This window comes from Brachyistius frenatus, unplaced genomic scaffold (genome assembly GCF_029030835.1).
Source record: "Brachyistius frenatus isolate BFR_SWC_R1_liver_20210118 unplaced genomic scaffold, ASM2903083v1 Contig_140, whole genome shotgun sequence".
In the NCBI taxonomy this organism is placed as follows: Eukaryota; Metazoa; Chordata; class Actinopteri; family Embiotocidae; genus Brachyistius; species Brachyistius frenatus.
In genome coordinates, this window is record NW_027210739.1 from 255,723 (window position 1) to 275,998 (window position 20,276).

The 20,276-nt window shown below is 38.5% G+C and overlaps 1 protein-coding gene across 1 annotated transcript in view; it reads left to right on the plus strand.

Moving 5' to 3' along the window:
- The window catches only part of LOC138630742 (astrotactin-2-like), a 231,177-nt gene that overhangs the window by 121,424 nt on the left and 89,477 nt on the right, over nucleotides 1-20,276 (plus strand). Inside the window, exons 8-11 of the mRNA XM_069715244.1 lie at nucleotides 966-1,050; nucleotides 1,902-1,976; nucleotides 4,645-4,782; nucleotides 18,360-18,510. Coding sequence (XP_069571345.1) covers nucleotides 966-1,050; nucleotides 1,902-1,976; nucleotides 4,645-4,782; nucleotides 18,360-18,510 — 449 coding nt within the window. The remainder of the gene's footprint in view (nucleotides 1-965; nucleotides 1,051-1,901; nucleotides 1,977-4,644; nucleotides 4,783-18,359; nucleotides 18,511-20,276) is intronic.

Here is a 20,276-nt window from a genome sequence, read left to right on the forward strand (position 1 = left end):
AAATGCATCCATCTACCTAAAAGGCATTACACATGCAGTTTCCATTATTTGTTTTATTTATCATACAAGACTCTATAAAGCAATTCTGTGTTTAAGTTTGTCCTGAAGCTCCACGTCACGTTTCAAGTTATATAAGCCACACAGATCGTATTAATCATTAATCACCATTGTTATTAACCAATCAAGGATGTATTAGGACTTTACTGTTCATTGATAATTGTTTTAACACAGCAGCCAAAAAGGTTCAAAACAACCCTCCCCCCCAAAAAAACAGAGCCAAGCTGCACAATTAGCACCTTAATGTGGCAGCTCGAAGCTGCTGCGCTGCCGTCTGAATGTCTCTGATCCTGTCAACACCTCTGTGTTTGCTCGCTTCGCAGTTCGAGCTCTCCAGCCAACTGCGGAGAATTGAACTTAGATCTTGTACCGACATGCCAAACTCTCAAGGATAGAACTGCCTTCCTGAGCACGATGAAAGACTTGTTGTGAGACGGGGCGCAAACAAAAACCTTGTCATTTTTTTGTCAGATTCTGCTAAACGGAATCCAAGTTAGTGATTGGAGGGTTTACCGGTGTGAGCACATCAAATTCATGTTTCTGATTTCTTATTTCAGTTTTTAACTGAATGCCGACATCCGAACTGGAAAAAAACAACAACATATGCAGTCTTCAAGTATCCTGAATTACCCCGAGGGAGATTAGATATAGTTATGTATGTAATCTGTAAGGACAATCACTATTGGAAACAGGGCAACTACATTATATTGAAACCCGTGTCGCTGTAAATATAATCCTACTTTGTTCAGTGGAGAAAATAAGCTGTAAAATGATGTAGCTTTGCAACCGCTTATTGGCTCCATCTCTAATGAATGAGGAGGCCAGGGTGACCTATGTGGTAATTTATTCAGCTACTGAGGATAAATAAATATCTGCCGCTCCGGCTCTTTTTGTTCTCTGTGCCACAGGAGAATGCAGCTGTCATGAGGGTTATTCCCCTGATCCCGTCTATAAACACCTCTGCATTCGCAGCGACTGGGGTCGCAACGAAGGGTAAGTCCCATCTGCACACTCCACTCATATCTAAAAACTCACTTGCACTTCACTGACCTTACAGATCATTTCACAGTTCCCACCTCCAGCTCTATTAATGCCCTTCACTATATTAACTTCACATGGAATAAAGGTGTATTGTTCACTGATGGATTTGCTGTCCTGAGCAAGTTTCAAGTCTCTAAGTTGATCTGAAGAGTGTTAAAATGAATAGAAAGCAGGGGAATTAATCTGACAACGTACTGTGTGCTTTCAAAAATGGCCACCAGGACTGTAAAATATAAACAATTTGTAGTTAATGGGCTAAGACATGCAGGCGTACCGGTGCGGTCTTTTTAACTTGAGGAAGTGGACTTTTGAGACAAAACCGGGTCTAGAAGAAAGTCAGAGAGAAGTTATCGTGTGTAGTGAAACGAAACAGCAGCAGAAGCACGAGAGAGAAGGAAAGTCTCTGGGAAGTGATGTGATAGGAAGAGAAATGAGCCTTCTTCCTGACTCTGACCTTGTTTGACAATTAGCTGGCATGCCCAATCATTGGTGTCACGATGTTATTCAACCGCACTTGTCACCTGCTGGATCCAGTCCAGATCAAATTTCCATCCACTGTTTTGTAAAGAAGTAGCTTCGGGCAGAAGGTAATCTTATCCTGCTGAAAACGTTTCACTTTGTTAAGTGTACATCGGCAGGTATTTCTACTGCACAAGTGAATTGTCTTTGCATGAAAAGAATTTCGCTTAAATAACCTAAAATATTTGAATACAATCCTAATTATGAAACTGTAAATGACATTTTGGTTTTAAATAGAGGCCTGTCTTTGATCTTGCATTCCTTCTCCTCTGTTCCCTGTCAAGCCCGTGGCCATATGCTAACTTGGAGAAAGGCTATGACCTAGTTACAGGAGAGCAGGCCCCAGAGAGGATCTTCAGGTGAGTCCTTCACTTCTGCTGCATCTCCTGAGTGCATGACTTGTGCTAGCCATCTGTGACTCTGGACACAAACAGAATGATGACGACGTTCCTGGCGTGAGCTCGTGTGTGTGTGTGTGTGTGCGTGTGTGTGTGTGTGTGTGTGTGTGTGTGTGTGTGTGTGTGTGTGTGTGTGTGTGTGTGTGTGTGTGTGTGTGTGTGTGTGTGTGTGTGTGTGTGTGTGTGTGTGTGTGTGTGTGTGCGCGTACAGATAAGCAGCTGGCAGATGCACATAGACACAGTCGGGTGGACACACAAAATGCACCTCATGCACCAAGTGTGTGGAGAATAGCCCAAGGTGCCGTCCAGGGTGGACTCTCTTCAGATGCTTTTACTGCCATTTTTGTTACACTTCTCATTCGTGATGGGGTCATTCTGTCTGACGTTTTTCACCAAGTGCAAAGCTCAAAGGACCCACTCAGTATCACCCAGCTGTTCTTTTTAAGAGGTTCTGTAAGACTAAACCCAACCGCCCCCTTACCCAATATGGATATAACTTCGTAGATATATACCAGTATTAATTGTCCGTACACGAAACCGTTTCATTTCTATGCCTTTAGTGTATTGTTAATGTGGTCGTGCCTTCATTCAGTTAGAGGACAGGCTGTTGATTTCATGCTCCTTGACCCCTGCGGAGTTCTTCGTCACAGTATCGCTCCTCTTCACACTTACCTTCAAGCTTTAGTGACTCAGCCAGAGTCCACTGTAAGAAATGATGTCCAAAATACACTTCATCTCTCATCCTGAATGCTCTGCAGTATTTTGGAGATGGAACATGGGCGGCACCGGCGTCCACACACACACACACACACACACACACACACACACACACACACACACACACACACACACACACACACACACACACACACACACACACACACACACACACACACATAAAGACGGCGGCCAAACTCACTCGGATGTGTCTGCCCTAGAGTTTGCGAGAGAAGGAAGATGAAAGGACAACTACGTACAGATACTGTTGCAGAACACAAAATACATTCAGCCTCGAACTCACTGATAGAGATAGCTGACAGAGTGAGTAAAGTTACGGGAACCAAAGGGAAAAGCACGCTGGGCTGAAGTTGAAAGAGGAGCTTAATCATAACAGGGATTGGTTTCACAGAGGTAAAGCTTTTTAGGGAACCAGGGCTGCTTCTTACTTTTTTTTTCTCGATGCTCCGAACAGCGATAAAAGAAGCATCTTATGATGTGAAGGTACGAATATGACTAAATAAGTCATATTTAGTTTGAACAGTCAGATAGTGACGGGAGGTCAGAATGAGTGTAATGCATTCAGATCCTTTGATTCCTGTCAATGTACCAGCAGTAGTGTTTTGTACAAATTGAAGGTTTTTCATGTCAAGGTTTGGCACTCATTGAAATCTAAGCTGTGTTGCAATAATCTTGTGCATACAAAGGCCTGATTGGCAGGCTGTCAGGAATATTTAACAGTGGATAAACTTAAATGATGTCGGTGAAAGGTGGAAAAATTCTATTGATATATTGAAAGTCAAATGAGAAGGTTTGATTGAATGTAATACCGTAATATATGTTCTAGTTATCTGGGAACTCGTTCTCTTGTTGCCTGCCTGTCAGATAAATTAAACACACAAGATGCAAAAGCCTCATCATCTATTTGCACTGCTTTATCTGGTATTGCTGTTCCCAAGCAACACGTGTAAGCCTCCTGCAGGGTCACTTGTTGAGGATATTAATCCTCAGTCAGGGGAAACATCTTTTGCAAAACCAAATCATTGACCAGTAAACCATCAGCACACGTCACATATCCTCCATGACAAGGAACTGAGCTGCAGAACACATCTCAATAAAAGAGAAGAGAAACATCTGTTTTAATTAGTTATAAACAAAAAACACAGGTCGCTTCTTTTAATGTATTTCTCTAAATCCAACATGTGCCTTAAATGCATCACATGTTAAATTCATTGCACACTGAATTTACATAAAAATCTGGCAATCATCATTATTATTTTGATTATTTTGTGGGCTAAACAAGTTATAACATAAGTCGGTCTATCGTTTAAGCTGCAAGAAACAAAAAAACACACTTGTACATTGGTTTTATTCTTGAACATCACACAGAAAATTACTATACAAATGATGTCACAAATATTTGAATTACAAGTAGGTAGGTACCAGTAAGTACAATAAAAGTGACATTAAAGTTTTGCATTAAAAATCGAATTTGGCATTGAAAACTGACACTGAAAAAGAAAACATTGGCAAAGATGTTAGTTTTACACTTTCAGTATTTATTCAGTGTTGCTGATTTTCCTTTTCACGTTTCTGTAATCGTTTTGGCGTAGAGTTGAGAGGTTTGAGGGGAAGGACGGTGAGCACGTGATTTACACATCATGATTTGCATACTAAGGAGAAGCATCACTCTTCCCAAACTAGCTGACTGCTCAGAAGTCTGACAAGACCGCGTATACAATACACCAGCAATAATCCATATATATGTGTATATATATATAATATATATTGTAATGTGCTACATGTTTATTTGTGCTTGTGTGTACATACTAGACAATGTGTGTAATTACAAAATATGTCAACGTGACAGTAGTGCATATGACATTTATGTCTTGTGGTCATGCCAACACAGATCATTCTACAGTCTGGGCCAAGGATTGTGGCTGCCAGTCAGCAAAAGCTTTGTCGTGCCACCGGTGGAGCTGTCAATCAACCCCATTGCCAGCTGTAAGACAGACGTGTTGGTTACTGAAGATCCAGGGGAGGTCAGGTCAGTCTGACTCAATACAATCTACACTTGTGCTGAAAGACGAGTTGCTGTCAGTTGTTTTTTTGTATGTCTCAGCAAACATACTAAGATCGGTTTATTGCAATATATATGTACATTGCAATTCTGACTTTAGGATTGAATTCTTTTACACATGATAATCCTGCAAAATTATATAATAAGCTTATAGTAATGTCACAATGCTTCATCAGTGTGCTTCTTGTTATCAGTCATCGTAATTTGGTGTATTTCATATTACAAACAGGCTACAGGTAAGTGTTAAGGATGGGAATATTACATGTCCATAAAAACATGTTATAGCTATAATCTACCTTTACACAAATCAGTTGTAAAGAAAATTAAATAGCCAACAAGTAAATAACAGCAGGGCAAAATTCTCCGAGGCAGACTGGCAGCAGACTGCCTGGGCTCGGCAGTGACTCACTGTTGCCTCCGAACATACGACAGTAAGTGGTGTTACAAGATGGGACTTCAATTTGACACATTGTACCTTTAAGTTTACTTTTTAATGACTATCACAAACATGCGATAGGAGTGTATAGAAGAACGTAGAATACTAAAATGACCAAAATACCCATTAAGAATTGTATTAGGTTGTTTCATTCTCAGAGGCTCAGCGATTTAGACAGTCAACGCGCCATTGAAATAATTTGGGCTTTGTCCATATAGGGATTGGAAGACCAAATCCAAACAGGACAGTTGTGTCAACAAGGTTATGGATTTGGCAGTGCCACAGTGCAATAACAAAATATTGGCAGCATTAAACTTGTGTTTTTCTCAACCAACCAGCCAACAGGCGCTGGCAAGCAGCAGCGACGCGGCACATCACAAACATGTCAGGGCATCCGTTGCAGATTAAAACAATCACCCATCTATGGAATCCAAATGATATCAGCCTGCACAGTGACGTTTCATTTGAAAACCCAAATTGTCTCCCATTGCAGCATGACGATGTTGCACTTGTCACACAATGTAAATATATTCCTCTGAGTCATTGCAATCTATTACACATTTTGGTGCCAAATTAACATACATAGATTTAAAATTTCAGTAAACTTGACAATGCTTGACATGATGTCACATAATTTCCATTTATTAATACTGATGCCACTTTGGATATTTTGGTTTGCGGTTTGGTGAAAACATCACTTTATGGATGGAGCCTATTTCTACCATTCATACACACATCTTGCCTATCAAATCTCCTTTTGAGGAGAATAGTTGCCCAAATATAAACTTAATTACACTGACATTTCACTGCAAAATGCATATACTTGCAACCACTTAAACCATATTCAGAATGACAAAGAATAGCATTAAGACTAAACTAAAAATTATACCAAAAAAATAGCATGCGATCCTAAAAAAAAAATAGATTATTTCACCTCACCATGGAAAACTAAGATATTTGCACTTATTAACATACTTATGCATATGCATACACAGTATAGAGACAGAATTGTGAAATAGACTGGCCATGACCCACTACAAATACATAAGTCTAAACTAAGTGTCTGTTTCTCAAAAGGAAAATTTGAATTGAGACGCATTTACTCAAAGAAGAGTTCATATAGTTTTTGATTTTCCTTTAGTTTTTCCTACTCAAAACGGCGAAATATATTTACATAGATATATTTTTTTTCAGATCCATTTCTATTCCCCGGCGTGTTCACATTACCACAAGTGGGTTGTTTGCCATCTATTTGGGATGTGAAAGGGTTATCCCATTTTCAGATTTCAATGTCAGATTTCAAGCAGCACAACAGCAAAAAGTTTCCCACTGAAGGAAAGCTAGGAAGACATAGGCAATGTTGATTCTGCTAAAGAACAAACATCTTCCTTGCAGTGCTGAATCTTGTTTCTGGTTAACTGGCTATTGACTTTGGTTTACTCTTCCGGTCTGTTTTATCAGCAGGGAAAATATATCTGTTGAAATATTTCTTATCTCAGCTCATGTTGTATTGTTTGCTCTTTTTGTGTGGTAAAGTATCTCTGAATAAAAAAACAAAAACAAGTCTGACCAACAATAATTAGCATGTATTTATTCTTGTATTAAGCCATATAATTTAACTTAAACAACTAACATTAAACAAAACAATGGGGTGGCTTGAGACTGTAATTAATGGCTGTAATTATGACTGCCAGTTGAAATCACTGATCCCAGTGTTTACTGGTCAGCAGCTTTAGTATAAGAATGCAGGTTTAGAAGAATAAATGCATTTCTCTGTCTGTTCTGATTTGAATTTTCTGTCCTCTCAATCACTTTTCCCTTGTTTTGCACACACAGAAATGGGCGAGTGCACACACAGTCACATAATGTACGCACCGTTTCTGGGCACAATCAAGCTTGCTACTGTAGCAACACTCAAAAACAAGAGAATAGATTCTTATATAATGAAATGTGACATGTGTGATCCAGATTGTGGTTTGGACTTTAAATGGCTTGTTTTAGATTGTTCTGCCTTCACAAAATCTGACTGGTAATTAACAGGGGAAATGTCCTCACACTGTAAAATGACTCAGACTGGTGAGTGCTCAAGCAGTGATTACAGCTGACCTGTACTGATTGGAAGCACAGTTAGTCAGGGCAGTTTTGATGCCTTGATAAGGTACCTTGGCAAATCAGCACCTTCACTGATGCAACAGAGGACATTCACAGTGGTTCCAATCAATTTTTATGATCGTTATGCTTGTATTTTTTTTCTTTCCTGTACCTCAGTATGACTTTTTTAGATTGCCCTTTAATATTGTATAGTGTCTCATCATTTCATCATGACACAATTCGCTAAAACAGGCAGCACTGCAGTGAAAATGCAATCAACCAGATAAAAACCACATTTGTTCAGAAAATGCTCTGACTGGTTGATCTTTAAGAGTCTTTTCTGCACTCAACACTCTTGGGTGTTTTGGATATTAAATATTCGGTTAATGAATTTATACTACAGAAACCCTAAATTGCAGTAATAGCAGAGTACTTTTTTTTTTTTTTTTTTTTTACGTGTATCATATTGTATAATTGTTGTTGCAAATTGTATACATGGCTGCATGAATCTAAACTTTTCACAGGCTGTATGAAATTACCTCTGGAGCACAGAACCCCCAGGGCAGTTGTACACACGCTAATTCTGATATAAATGGGATTATAGAACGCCTCTGGATTAATTAACCAAGGTTTTCGTTCACTTTGAAATAGGGTTGTAATCAGTGATGGTGGGCTGCAAAACAAGGTCATGTTGTGGAGCGACAGCAGTTTTTAGCCGTATATAGCCGTAGCTTCATATCGATCTGAACATGTATAACTCGTATCATAAAAAGATTACAGTCTCTCTATTTACCTGTGAGGTAAAGCAATTACTTCAAAGCAATTATCTCTCTTGTACATGTTCTTTTTCTTGATTATCACTCAAGTGGCGCCATTACCGCATGTTGAATAGACCGTGCTGGATTACATCACAATTCCAGGTGCAAATTGAACACTTTAGCAGAGAGCGAGAGCTTCGCTTGTGTTTACATTGCAGCACAGGAGCTTCATTTGGGTTACAGCAACTTAATCCTTTCATTAGTGAAAGGACGTGCCTTCGTGTGCTATTGTCACTTCCTGTAATTACAGTCTTACAAGTCTTGTCAGTAAAATGCACCTGTTCTGCCTCACTATATGGGTTCCATATAGAGAGGAAATATTCTATTCACTAATTGTTAACTTCAGTCGAGATATTATATCTAACACTGTCAACTTGACGTATTCTATATTAACCATTGTAGATGGGATTGAAACCATCTACTTTGTTTTCCACTATGACTTGAACAGATGAAGGATAAATCTGTCTTTAAAAGACACCAGAAGGTAAATGAGATCTTTGAAAACACTACAGCAGAGATATGCACTGTATGACTGATTAAAAGCCCACTTCAGTTGCAATATTAAGTTAATGTTCTGTATTTAGGTGATGATTAGTTTCTGTAACTGGTAGAAGAACCTGTCAGACTGTCATGAATAATGCAGATAACTCTATCAAAAGTGTATTTTGTGGGATCAAGTCTCATGAGAGCTCATGAAGTGTCTGGCTGATAAAGTGTTTATGCGGGCATTGATGTAGTCAGTTATTCATGATAGACATGTTGATGTGGAAAGCGGTGAAATGCACTGGAGCTGTGGCTTTTAAAGGGATGCATCACCATTTCACTTCTGCACTTCATGCTTGCAGGCACTGCCCAATTAAATTTATTCTAAATGAATAACATACAGTAAGTGGGTGTGTATTTAAGTCTCGTCTTAAATATCCTTTGTCTCTTGATATCAACATCAGACAACCTTAAATTGATTGTCCTTTTTTTTTGTATGCACCCATAAAGGTTATACTTTTTTCATTATCAAGCACTTGGATATTTAGTCAATGAAAAAAAAAAAAAGTTTTAACCAGCTTACAATCTCTGATCATACTCTAAGCCAAATTTACAAATGGATAAGTGTTAGAATCACAGACTTTACTGCCAGGACTTGTTTTCTCCTTGAATTTCAGATTGCAGCCATTGAGTCACAAATTAAATCATATTTATTTATTATTGGGAAGCAAATTAGAACAGGATGAGCAGTGCTGCCTCAGATGAGCAAAGTCAAGGGCGATCTTGGCCACAGGTAATCATGTGTTTTTGTTTCCTCTGTCACTTTTTTTTATCCCCTGAAAGAAAAATAAATTGGTGTTTTAATGACTCAACATTCAAAAGTCAGCCTGCTGTGGGAATGTTTGTTGCATCCATCCATTTCAATACTCAATGCTCCACAGCAGTGATGATGCAATTATTAGGGGGTAAGACCTGACAGAAATCAATTACAGTGCCTCCCAGATTTAATTTTAACCACTGGTAATACTATCTTAATGTAGAGTATAAAATAGTTACCAAAAGGCTTCTTCAGTTATTCATCTATAAAAAAAAAAAAGTGTTAAAGCTATTTTAAAGCACAACTGATTAAAAAGCCATGAAACCATGTCAAAGTTTTGCACCCTTTTTTCTCGTTATAGTTACAATTTAATTACTCCACTTGCATCACTTGGCATTTAAAGCCAGACACTTCTTGAGGCAATGTGTCCATACTGTACTGTGAGGCCTATTTAAATAAAAGGAATGTAATGGTTCATCGTCACATAAAAAACACTGAATCTGCTTTTGCAGTGTTCAGCTCTCAGCTCTGGTTTATCAATGCTTGTATGAAAGGAATTATTCAAGCACTGACATTTAGTACTGTACATACCACATTTGAAATAACACTGGATTCATTGATCAGCGCGCTGATCATCTAAACCAATTTGTTTATCTCTGTGGATTTCTTTAAGTAGTGAATGCAGAGCCAACATGCACAAATAGCCTGATGTTTGTGAATTAGTCTGCAGTAAATACGTGCTTTGACAGCTCCTTTCGTTCAAAGCAAACACTCACACACCCTGTAAGGTTTACATTTAATAGCAGAACCCTCTGCAGAATGCAAAGCATGAAATATGTTGTACTGTTTTGCTGTGTTGAATGTTTGGTGGGGTGAACAGATCAATAACCGTGTCAGTGTTGGAATTCAGGCTGAGCCTTTTGTTTTTCATGGATTTGCTGAGAAACGAGGAGCCATTGAATACGCTGTACCTCCAAGCTATCGTTATAATGCGGAACATATAGGTTTACATATTATATTTTAAGAATAAGTTCTGACTTACTGCCCTTACTGTCACACTTGTTATAATTATAATATTATTCCAAAAAGAAATCATACATTTCTACTGCTCACTGTTGAACCAAGTCCAGTGTGTCAACAAACATCACACGAGCTTGATTCGGCACTCTAAACTGTGCTTGAAGACCGCCATGTTTGTCAGTATAGAAGCGTTATTAGCCCTGAGTAGCCGCTGACACCTCACAGTAATGATTGATAACTTCACTCGGTGCGATCAAGTGAACCATAAAAATGTGCCATTACCAACAATCAGATGCAGCTGCAAGAGGTTGCAACAAGTACAAAAAAAAGATTTGTCCATAAATCTACTTCTCACTGCAAATCTCTGTCAAAAAATGTTTTACAACGTCACCGTCAAACAACAGAACTGATGCATTAATCTTTATTTTATCACTTACGTTTACCTGCTTTTTTCACTCACTAGATTTTTTTTTCTCAGTGATTACAGAAAGTCTAAAGAAAATGCACTCTATTCAATGATGAAAGTGCTTGATGAGAGTCAGCATATTTGTGGGGAGCTGGAACAAGAGCATTAATCAAGTGCAGGGGCAGACCAATAACGGGCTCTGTAATCAAGCTGGAGCAGCGCTCCAACTTTGGGCAGCGTCGACTGCTCATTCATCATCTGGAAAAGCAAGAGGCAGAGAGGGAGATTAATAACAAGTACATTAGTCAGTGTTTAGATGCAACCAATGTGCTTCTGGGTCAAGCAACAGAGTCACCGTGCCAAAAGAGATGATCTTGATTAGCTGATGATTTAGAAAAACTAACAGGATTTGTTGTGGATTCTGGTAACAATACATCTGGTTTAAACAACTTTGTAGAGTCATGTATGGTATGGACTGCTTTATTCCTGCATTGATAAGTATAGGTATATGTATAGGTATACACCTACAACACCAAGGTAAGTTTAGCTGATTACTGAATCTATCATGATTTAATGTTGCATAAAATTTAAGAAACTTTCCAGTATCCTTACTATGAGTTGTCCTCTTGTCCTCCATCTACTCCATCGTGCATCAAAGATCTTACCAATAGATTGTTTTTTTTTTTATTCTTTCATTTTTGACTTGCTACTCCCTCAGTCTGTACGGAGAGCCAGTTAGCATTCACCTCACAGCAGAGGCAACCCATTATTTTTGTCTGCCTCACCTTCCCCACCCTCTGTTTTCCCCTGAATTAAGGAGTCATTTGTCAACGCTTTGAGTGCCTGGCAGAAAGAACTGAACCACCGAATGCCTTGTGTTGCTTGTCTAATTCAGAAAAATTGAGTTGCCAAATAAAGAATAAGAGGAGGACACTGTGGGAGACCGAAACGGAGAATGAAGTTTTTTTTTCTGTTGATTTCTATGCAGTACAATAGCAGTACAATATTACCTTGTGACTCTGCTAAGCAAAGGTGCAACAACGAAGAAGTTAATAAACCATAGCAAAGAGTTCTGGACTCGAACAAAAAACAAAACAAAAAGAGCAAAAAACAAACATCAATTGGCAATTAAACAGACTGCACACTGGAGAACTGTCTTAATTCCAACCTGCCCCCCTACCCCATCCACTCTGCTTACATTTTGGCATTAGTGAAAAGGGTCACCACAGTCCAGGTCATCCCAAAACAACTAGTTTACATAGAAAGTGGACCAAGACAAACAATGTTTAACACATAAGTGCTGACTTGTAAGTCTCAATACCCCCAAGCTAGAACTACAGGTATGGATAATAGAGAAAATAACATACTGTACATTTAGGTTTTGTTTTGCTACTTTTGTACACATTATTCAGGTCAGGCATATAAACCCACACCTACACTCATATTAGTGATGTTTCATGGTGGGTGAAGAGTCAAATGACTGGAGCCAACACTTAAGTCTCCAGCTCAGTTGATTTGATGTATACACAGTATACAAGCGCATAATCTCTGCATAATTCAATATTAAAACACGTACTTTATAGCACAACATATTTTGTCTTTGAAAAGCTCTGCATTTACAGTTGAACAATAGAGTCTGGCAGCTCAACAGTTGAGCAACCAAAGCACCTTTCAGTATCCATGGTTACTAATGCATCCCACAGTTTTGCTGTGTATTGATTGCCAACCATTCCCCTTAATGCAGAGTGCCCTCCAAAGATGAGTGTGATGTTATGTGGGGTATGATATAGGATGACACTCGAAGGGTACTGGGACTGAGGGATGGGAGATCAGTTTGAGGAATGGCAAATGTTTACATGCCTTTATGAAAACACGTGCTGCGGTGATTATCGTCAGAAAAATATGTACTGAAATGTCAACCCAAGGAGGTAATGGGTGCAATCAGCAAGAGGGTTCTGATTATCCATGACTCATCACTTCATTGCACTAAATGAGCCTTATTAACTATTTGGTACTCATTATATACATTTTTTTTTCCATTTCTGCCATGCATCTATGTTCCATGAACATGCAAAATAGATGCGTACTCTCCAATAAATAAACATGGCATTTAGCTACTGCTGCTTTGAGCTCAGCTACCCTTTCTCGACTTTAGGCGCAAGCTGTTCTCATTCCAGTGTGTCAAATACTATTGTTTTGTCACAGCTCACTGGAGTGTTAGAGATATGCACCAGGGGCCTTATAGGTCTAGGCACCAGACAACACGTGGTTAGGTCCAGTAAAATATCGTAGTTTGGGTTAAATGTGACACAGTCACAACTTGGTCAGGTTAAGCACTGAAACTACTTCTTTAGTGTTAGAAAAAGATCATGGTTTCGGTTGAGTTTCTTTGTGTACGTTGCCAAAGTTAAATATGTTATAAAAGTAACTTTCTAAAGTTTCTTTGTTCTAATGGAAAGTTCCTTTGACAATTTCCACATTGACTAAATCTGTCCAGCTTTTGTCCATTAGGTATCGTAGTGAACCTTTTGACTTGCAGTGTCCTTGGCTCTGGAACGGCTCTTTTGTCCCAAGCAGATAATCACTACAATTTTCTTTTCTTCAGCAAGTAAATCTTTGGTTTGAAGAAAGGCAATGTTCCATGATGTAATCTGTGGGATGTGCTTTGTAGTATAATGTGCCAGAGTCTCTATTGTAAACCACTTAAGGCCAGATTAACTAAGATCTCAAATAAAGGGTATACCGTGGCTCCTCCGTGGTATTGGCTTTAAATCATCATTCAGTTCATTCAATAACTCAGAAATGTCATCGCTGAAAAGACGATATGTCTGAATAATTTGTGCCTCCACGGGTGTAAAAACATGTTCTCTATGTATTCTTTGGTTCCCTCTGCTTCTCCTTCTCACCACAATAATAAGAGCAGCCATCTCTCATATTGTGGGCATCTGATTAATACTTGCCTTTCAGTCGTACTAAAATACACAAGCAATCACTTCTCCTATTTCTACTTTCAGATTTAGTAAAAGTCATTGCGGGTGCTAAAATGATGTATTTGCATTTCCCCTCCCAGTATTTTGCACGTTTAAGTAGAAACGGCCAATATTACATATGCATTCAGGCAAACACGCTAAATAGACAACGTGTGTTGAGTTGCACATTTGAAAGATGCGATCCTCACTGTACGTCATCAGTAGATCGGCGTGGACATTTTTTTGCGGGTTGTGTGGAGTTTGCACATGTTTTTACACACGCAAACCTTTAGTAAATCAGTTCGCACGGTGATTTAAAGAAACTGAAGGTGGGCATCGGACTCGGATAAGAAGACACCTTGTTCCCGCTACTGTTTTATTTTTTAGGTTTGCAGCTAAATGTGGCACAGCGTGACACATCAGCGTGACTAGCCTAAGGCTAGTTGGCCACGCCCCCTGCACCATCCTGGAAGAGAGCAATGCAGCAAATGTAAAACATCTTGTCTTCTCGCCACAAGTATATCAAACCATGATGTTGAAAAGAATGTAGAGAGATTAAGCGAACGTTTTTGCATTCTATTCAGTCTCTGTCCTAACCGCCCAACTGAACATTGGTTTGTGACCAACACAATGACACCGACAAAGACAGTTGAGATGAGGTTCTTTTACATGGCAGATGCCTTTGCCCTGTATTATAGGAATAAATATTATGAAAAAGAAAAGCGGTAACCAAACTTAGGCACGTAGCATAACACATGAGGCCTTGGTCTTGTATCTTAGAGGAGGACAACAAGCAAAGACCTGACCTCAAGGTAGATCAAGGATGCCCGGGAGCACTTAATAATCAGATGGAAAAAATTGCAACAAAAGAGGTTTGACAGAATAAAACTGCTGTGCTCTACATGAAGAAGTCTTGCTCGGCTAATCTTATTTTTGTAAACTGAACAAGAGCACGTGAATACTGGAGGTGAACTGCTTTAATTTGTATCTGTTTTCTTACAAAACAAAAGTTACTACTGCTTAAGAGTGATGGTTGATGTTATTAGTCCCAGTTGCAATGATAATTATATACAACTCTACTAAAAAATAGAATATAGAAGAACAGACAATTGTGAAATTTTCTGTTGCTCTCATTTTATGTATTTGGAGATGGAGTTCAGCTTACATATCCTGCGGCAGTCCAACAAAAAACAACCAAAAGAAGGCTGAATAAATATAATTAAGACCATGAATCTTATAAATCTGCTGGCAACTGTGGCTGGTTGACCAAAAGGTTAATTACCCCCCCCCCCTCCATTTTTACAGATGCTGTTGATTTGGCCTTAAGAACTGTATATCTTTAGAAATACTTGATCACTTGTGTAGTCAGCAAACACATACAATATAATGTAGACCAAATTATCTTCAACTGTTTTTGCTTCACATTCTGCAATCTATTATTTTTGTTTAAACAAAGGGGGTGTTATCTAACATGATTAAAATATTATCATTGTGAATATAAATATTTTTTCCATCCCTTAAGTGGTCAAAATACTAAACCCATTTAAATGCAATTTTAATTGCACTTAATGCATTTAAACGTGCATCAAATACATTTTTCTCTTGTTTAGTTGATGTCATTCATATCTGCATTTGAATAACAGCTCAACCTTAATGGCCCATAGATATAGGTAATTAGTTGGTCAATAATAAACTCAAGTGCAAACAGCCAGAAGGATACCTGAGATTACAAAAAACAAACTCAACAAAAATGGATTTCGTGACTCTATTACATCAAATAAATGAGAATCTACAATGTGCACTGATAGGTTACATGTGTGGGTGCTCCTGGCAGACATTTGTTATTTTTACATTCAGTGTGTGACAGTGAGGACAGTAAGTGATTTGTTATCAGCACCGCGCCGTGTCAGACAATGTTTAAATTTACCTCAGTGATGCCAGTTTTGGGGTGATGTTCCCAAAGTCTAACATAAAAACCAAATATGAAAAAGGATAAATCCATCACTCAAAACAGTGTGAGGGATTTAAAGGAAATTTAAAATGTCGATCACACACGGGCAGACACTATGAAAAAGAAAAAGTTCATGTTTAGTAATTGAAAAGGTAGGTAGAAGGTATCTTCTTATATCCCCACAAAACATTCTTGATTTCATTAAAAATACATTTTTGAAGATATTTTGTCAATGTTGTACGCAGCATTCTTACATTGATACATTTTAAAGCTTTGCTTTTTATCTTTGCCTAAAATAGATAGCAAGGTCACAATATACAGTGGGTACGGAAAGTATTCAGACCCCTTTAAATGTTTCACTCTTTGTTTCATTGCAGCCATTTGCTAAAATCAAAAAAGTTCATTTTATTTCTCATTAATGTACACTCAGCACCCCATCTTGACAGAAAAAAACTGAAATGTAGAAATTTGTGCAATACTTATGACCATGTGATATTTCAGTTTTTCTTTTTTAATAAATTTGCACAAATTTCTACATTTCTGTTTTTTTCTGTCAACATGGGGTGCTGAGTGTACATTAATGAGAAATAAAATGAACTTTTTTGATTTTAGCAAATGGCTGCAATGAAACAAAGAGTGAAAAATGTAAAGGGGTCTGAATACTTTCCGTACCCACTGTACATACAACTCTGTTCGCAGACATATTTCAGGTACTTATCTTAACTCATTGAAGAAACTTTGCAAGACAAATAACCTTGTGATTATAAATGCCTACTTTAAAAGTCAGGTTACTTCGGGACATTTTAATTACATTAGCAGCAGCATCAATATGTGCATTATCGGTTCAGTGGCACTATTTTTTGTTTCCTCTTTGAAATGACATTGTCACATAAGAACCTAAAAACACACAAACAGTGACAATACTCTGAAATCCCTCTTGCACAGCAAGTCATCTGTCTTCCCATCATTCGAGATATTGTTGCTGTTTGTAGAGTCAAGTCACCCTCACAAGGCAATGTGTTCCCTGTGGTCCCATTGCAAGAGACAGTGCTTTGGTTTCTTTGCAAAGAAAAACAGAGGGGTTGCTTACCCCTTCGTTCACTCTGACAGCATCCATACAGAACTCAGCGTATAGGCATGGTGGAGCATGCTGAAGTGAATCCAGCAGGAAGCATACAGCATCGGTCAAGCTGACATTTCTCCAGAAAAACGACTGAGATTCAGCATTTGGATCCTACTTTGTTTTTTGATTTTTAAACTCCAGCGTTTGCAGAGTGCCTCACACACGCGAATGCAAATCAATAGATCTCGAACCAAACTTCCTCAAAGTCTGAACTGAAAATATGCTTAACATAATGTTAGCTTTTTTGTACCTTTTTTTTTGTTGTTGTTTTTATTATAGCTGTGTCCGTGGCATGGCTGGAGGGATGACTCCATTGAACTGCCTGCTGGTCAGTTTAGCACTTCGGCATGAAGTGAAATATTTCAGAAACTATTTGACAGATTGCCGTAAACTTTTGCGCTGATGTTCATGAAACCTTCTGACTCCGTCAATCCTCAGATCTTAAGCTCCACCGCATTGTATTCATGGCCTTCTCAGCATGATAGAACTTTAGTGGTCTCTTGATTTTTCATCGAGCACCACCATCAAGTCAAAACAGTTTTTTCATTATCACCTAAAGTTGGCATAAGAGCACATTCATTTCACAAACTTTTATTTACAGTTGGACTGAGTCACTAAAATGCATTCAGAGGTTTAAAAAAATGTTATGATTATGAAACAGTTTGTAGCATTAAAACTTTTAGTTGCACCGTGGGTGTCACACTGATGGTGCGGATGCGTGACATGATGAAAAAATGGACCCGTTAATAGAAAATCTGCTTCGTGGTGCTTTTAAAGGTCAGAAACTCCACGGGTTACAGGTAATGGACCTTGTAATGGGTCTCCATCAACACACCATCACAAACATGTGCAGCTCCTACCAGGGTACTGGTAAATCCCACACATCACCCGCCAGAAAAGAGCGTGAACCACCTGCCGCACACAACTGCAGTGAAACAGCTGTTGTAGAAGAACTGGAGCATGCCCTCGGGTACATCACTTTTAAATATTATTGGATGCTTTATTAGCGTTGGCCTTTTGCATTGTCTGTCACAAAATGAAACCAAAATCTCACAGAGGATCAAGTCTAGGTGTAAATTTCAGAATTGACATTATACTTATAATTTCAGCACTGAGAGGAGTCTTATGACCTTTTATGGCAAAAACAAACAAGAGTTCTTACAAGTGGCTTTTAATTGTAGGTTGAAGAATTAAAACTACAAAGACAGCCTGATTTTGCCACATTATGTGCGAGCATGAATAGCCTCTTGATTGCACTAAAAAAGTTATGAGAGACTGCCTTCCAGGTGGTGAGGGATTATGTTCATCTGCTCAAGCATTCATTTTCATTTGACACTACTTGAACCGGTGTGTCCTTATTTACACTGTGAAAACAGATTTGAAAGGCTTCTGTGTTTTCTTGTTGTAATGTTTTCTTTCTTTCATTCCAGGGAAGAGGCCATGATGTCCACATACTTTGAGACTGTAGAGGATTTACTGGCGTCTTTTGGGCCCGTTCGTGACTGCTCCAAGGATAACGGTGGCTGCAAGAAGAATTTCAAGTGTGTGTCTGATCGACAGTTAGATTCATCCGGCTGCATGGTAAGTAGATGCCATGTTTCTATTTATTTTTTTTCTTTTAGGTGACAGCCTGGCATGAACAAATTCCTGTGATGTGGTAGGTGCACAGTTCGCTTCAAGCTCTCTGTGTTTATTACAGCTTTTATTTACCATTTAACAACTGGTTGGGTTATATGTATAATATCTGTACAGCTAAGTGTACACGTTGCTTTGTGGCCGTTGGTCTGCGAGTGTTCGAGTGACATACTGTTAAAAAGGCAGAGTGGTTTCAACTTATCACCCAGACATGTTGTCAGCTGGACTGACTTCGAGCTGTGGTTAACTAGTGGGGAACAGAAGAAATCAGTACTGTACAGTATACGAATGAAGAAGTTCATATAATGACCCGTGCTTAGTAGTCAGCGCAGGAATTTGCAGCAGCTAAAACATTAACATTAAATATTGAATAGATAAAGTTTAATTTCTAAAATGTATTACTTCATCTCCTCTTTTTAATGGTTCCTTCCCGATATTATGACTCATTAACATTGCATGCTATCTGCTGACGTGACGTTTGTGATATATCCAAGCAAGCTGTGATATTTGAATAAGTATGCTTTGGTGTCATGTTCTTCAGTGAATTACACTGTGGTGGTCTGTGTTCATTGTACAGACTTCACTGTTCATGATACTATCTGCTTCAGGTTAGCGAAGGTGCAGTATGTGTGGCGTTGTAAGCTTTACTCCTGTACAATCTGGAATTTAAGAAAAGAAACACAGAAATTGCCTTTTGAAGAAGATTAACAACAAACGGTGAATCAGCAACAGCGGTGTGGTTGTTATTCATAATATTATATGTAGAAAAGGTGTTAATGATACAAATCTAATTCATGTTTTGATGGAGCTGTCTAAACTTGTCCCTATTTGCTTCATAAACCTTAGTTTGACTTTAACATTGTAAACTGCAGTGCAAGAGAGCTTTTCTTCTGGCATATTTACAAGTACGGGGTGACTGGAAACTTCTGATGCCAGGCTTTTGACAGCACGGGGCGGGCCTGTGTTGTAAAGCAATTAAATTGATGAGCCATCTCAATTGCCGGAGGATGGGTCGGTGAGTCATTAAGAGCTTGGATGGGGCTATAAATCGACAGGTCTTTTTGTTGTTTGTGTCGACCCAAAGACAAACACTGATAGAGCGATTTACTGGTTTCCCTCTCTTCTTCCTCATCTTTCAGCTGAAGGAAAGATACCGTTGCTGCTGCTCACACACAAACTTCTGTTTACGATATTCATTAAAACCTTGTCAGTGGAACTTTTCTTACAGTGATCACACATCCTTCTCTAATTCTCTCTGACACTACCGATTTACACTTTGTAGAATAAACGAAACACATTACATTTTCAGCTAGACATGTATAATACTTCTTAATCATCTTTTTTTCTATATAATATAAATCAAGCATTATTCTTTCCTACCCCTCTGTTACTCATTACCCACAATTCACCTCCCACTGTCACCATGACGATTAATCCATATTAATAATCCTGAATCATTACCCATTTTTCATAGGAACCCAAACTAGTTCCGCCCCTGTCGCATTTAGTAGCTTGTGCTGTTGTCTACATATAGCCTTCATTTTCCCAAATGAAATAACATATAACGTTCATCATATTATTACAGATAATATAGTATATCAATTAACCAAAGGTTTCTTTGTTAGTCTGATGTTCTTCAGATGTGCTATCCAAGCATAAGCAATATGGATCAATTTGGAAAAATAAGCATGAATAGCATTTATGGACTGTGA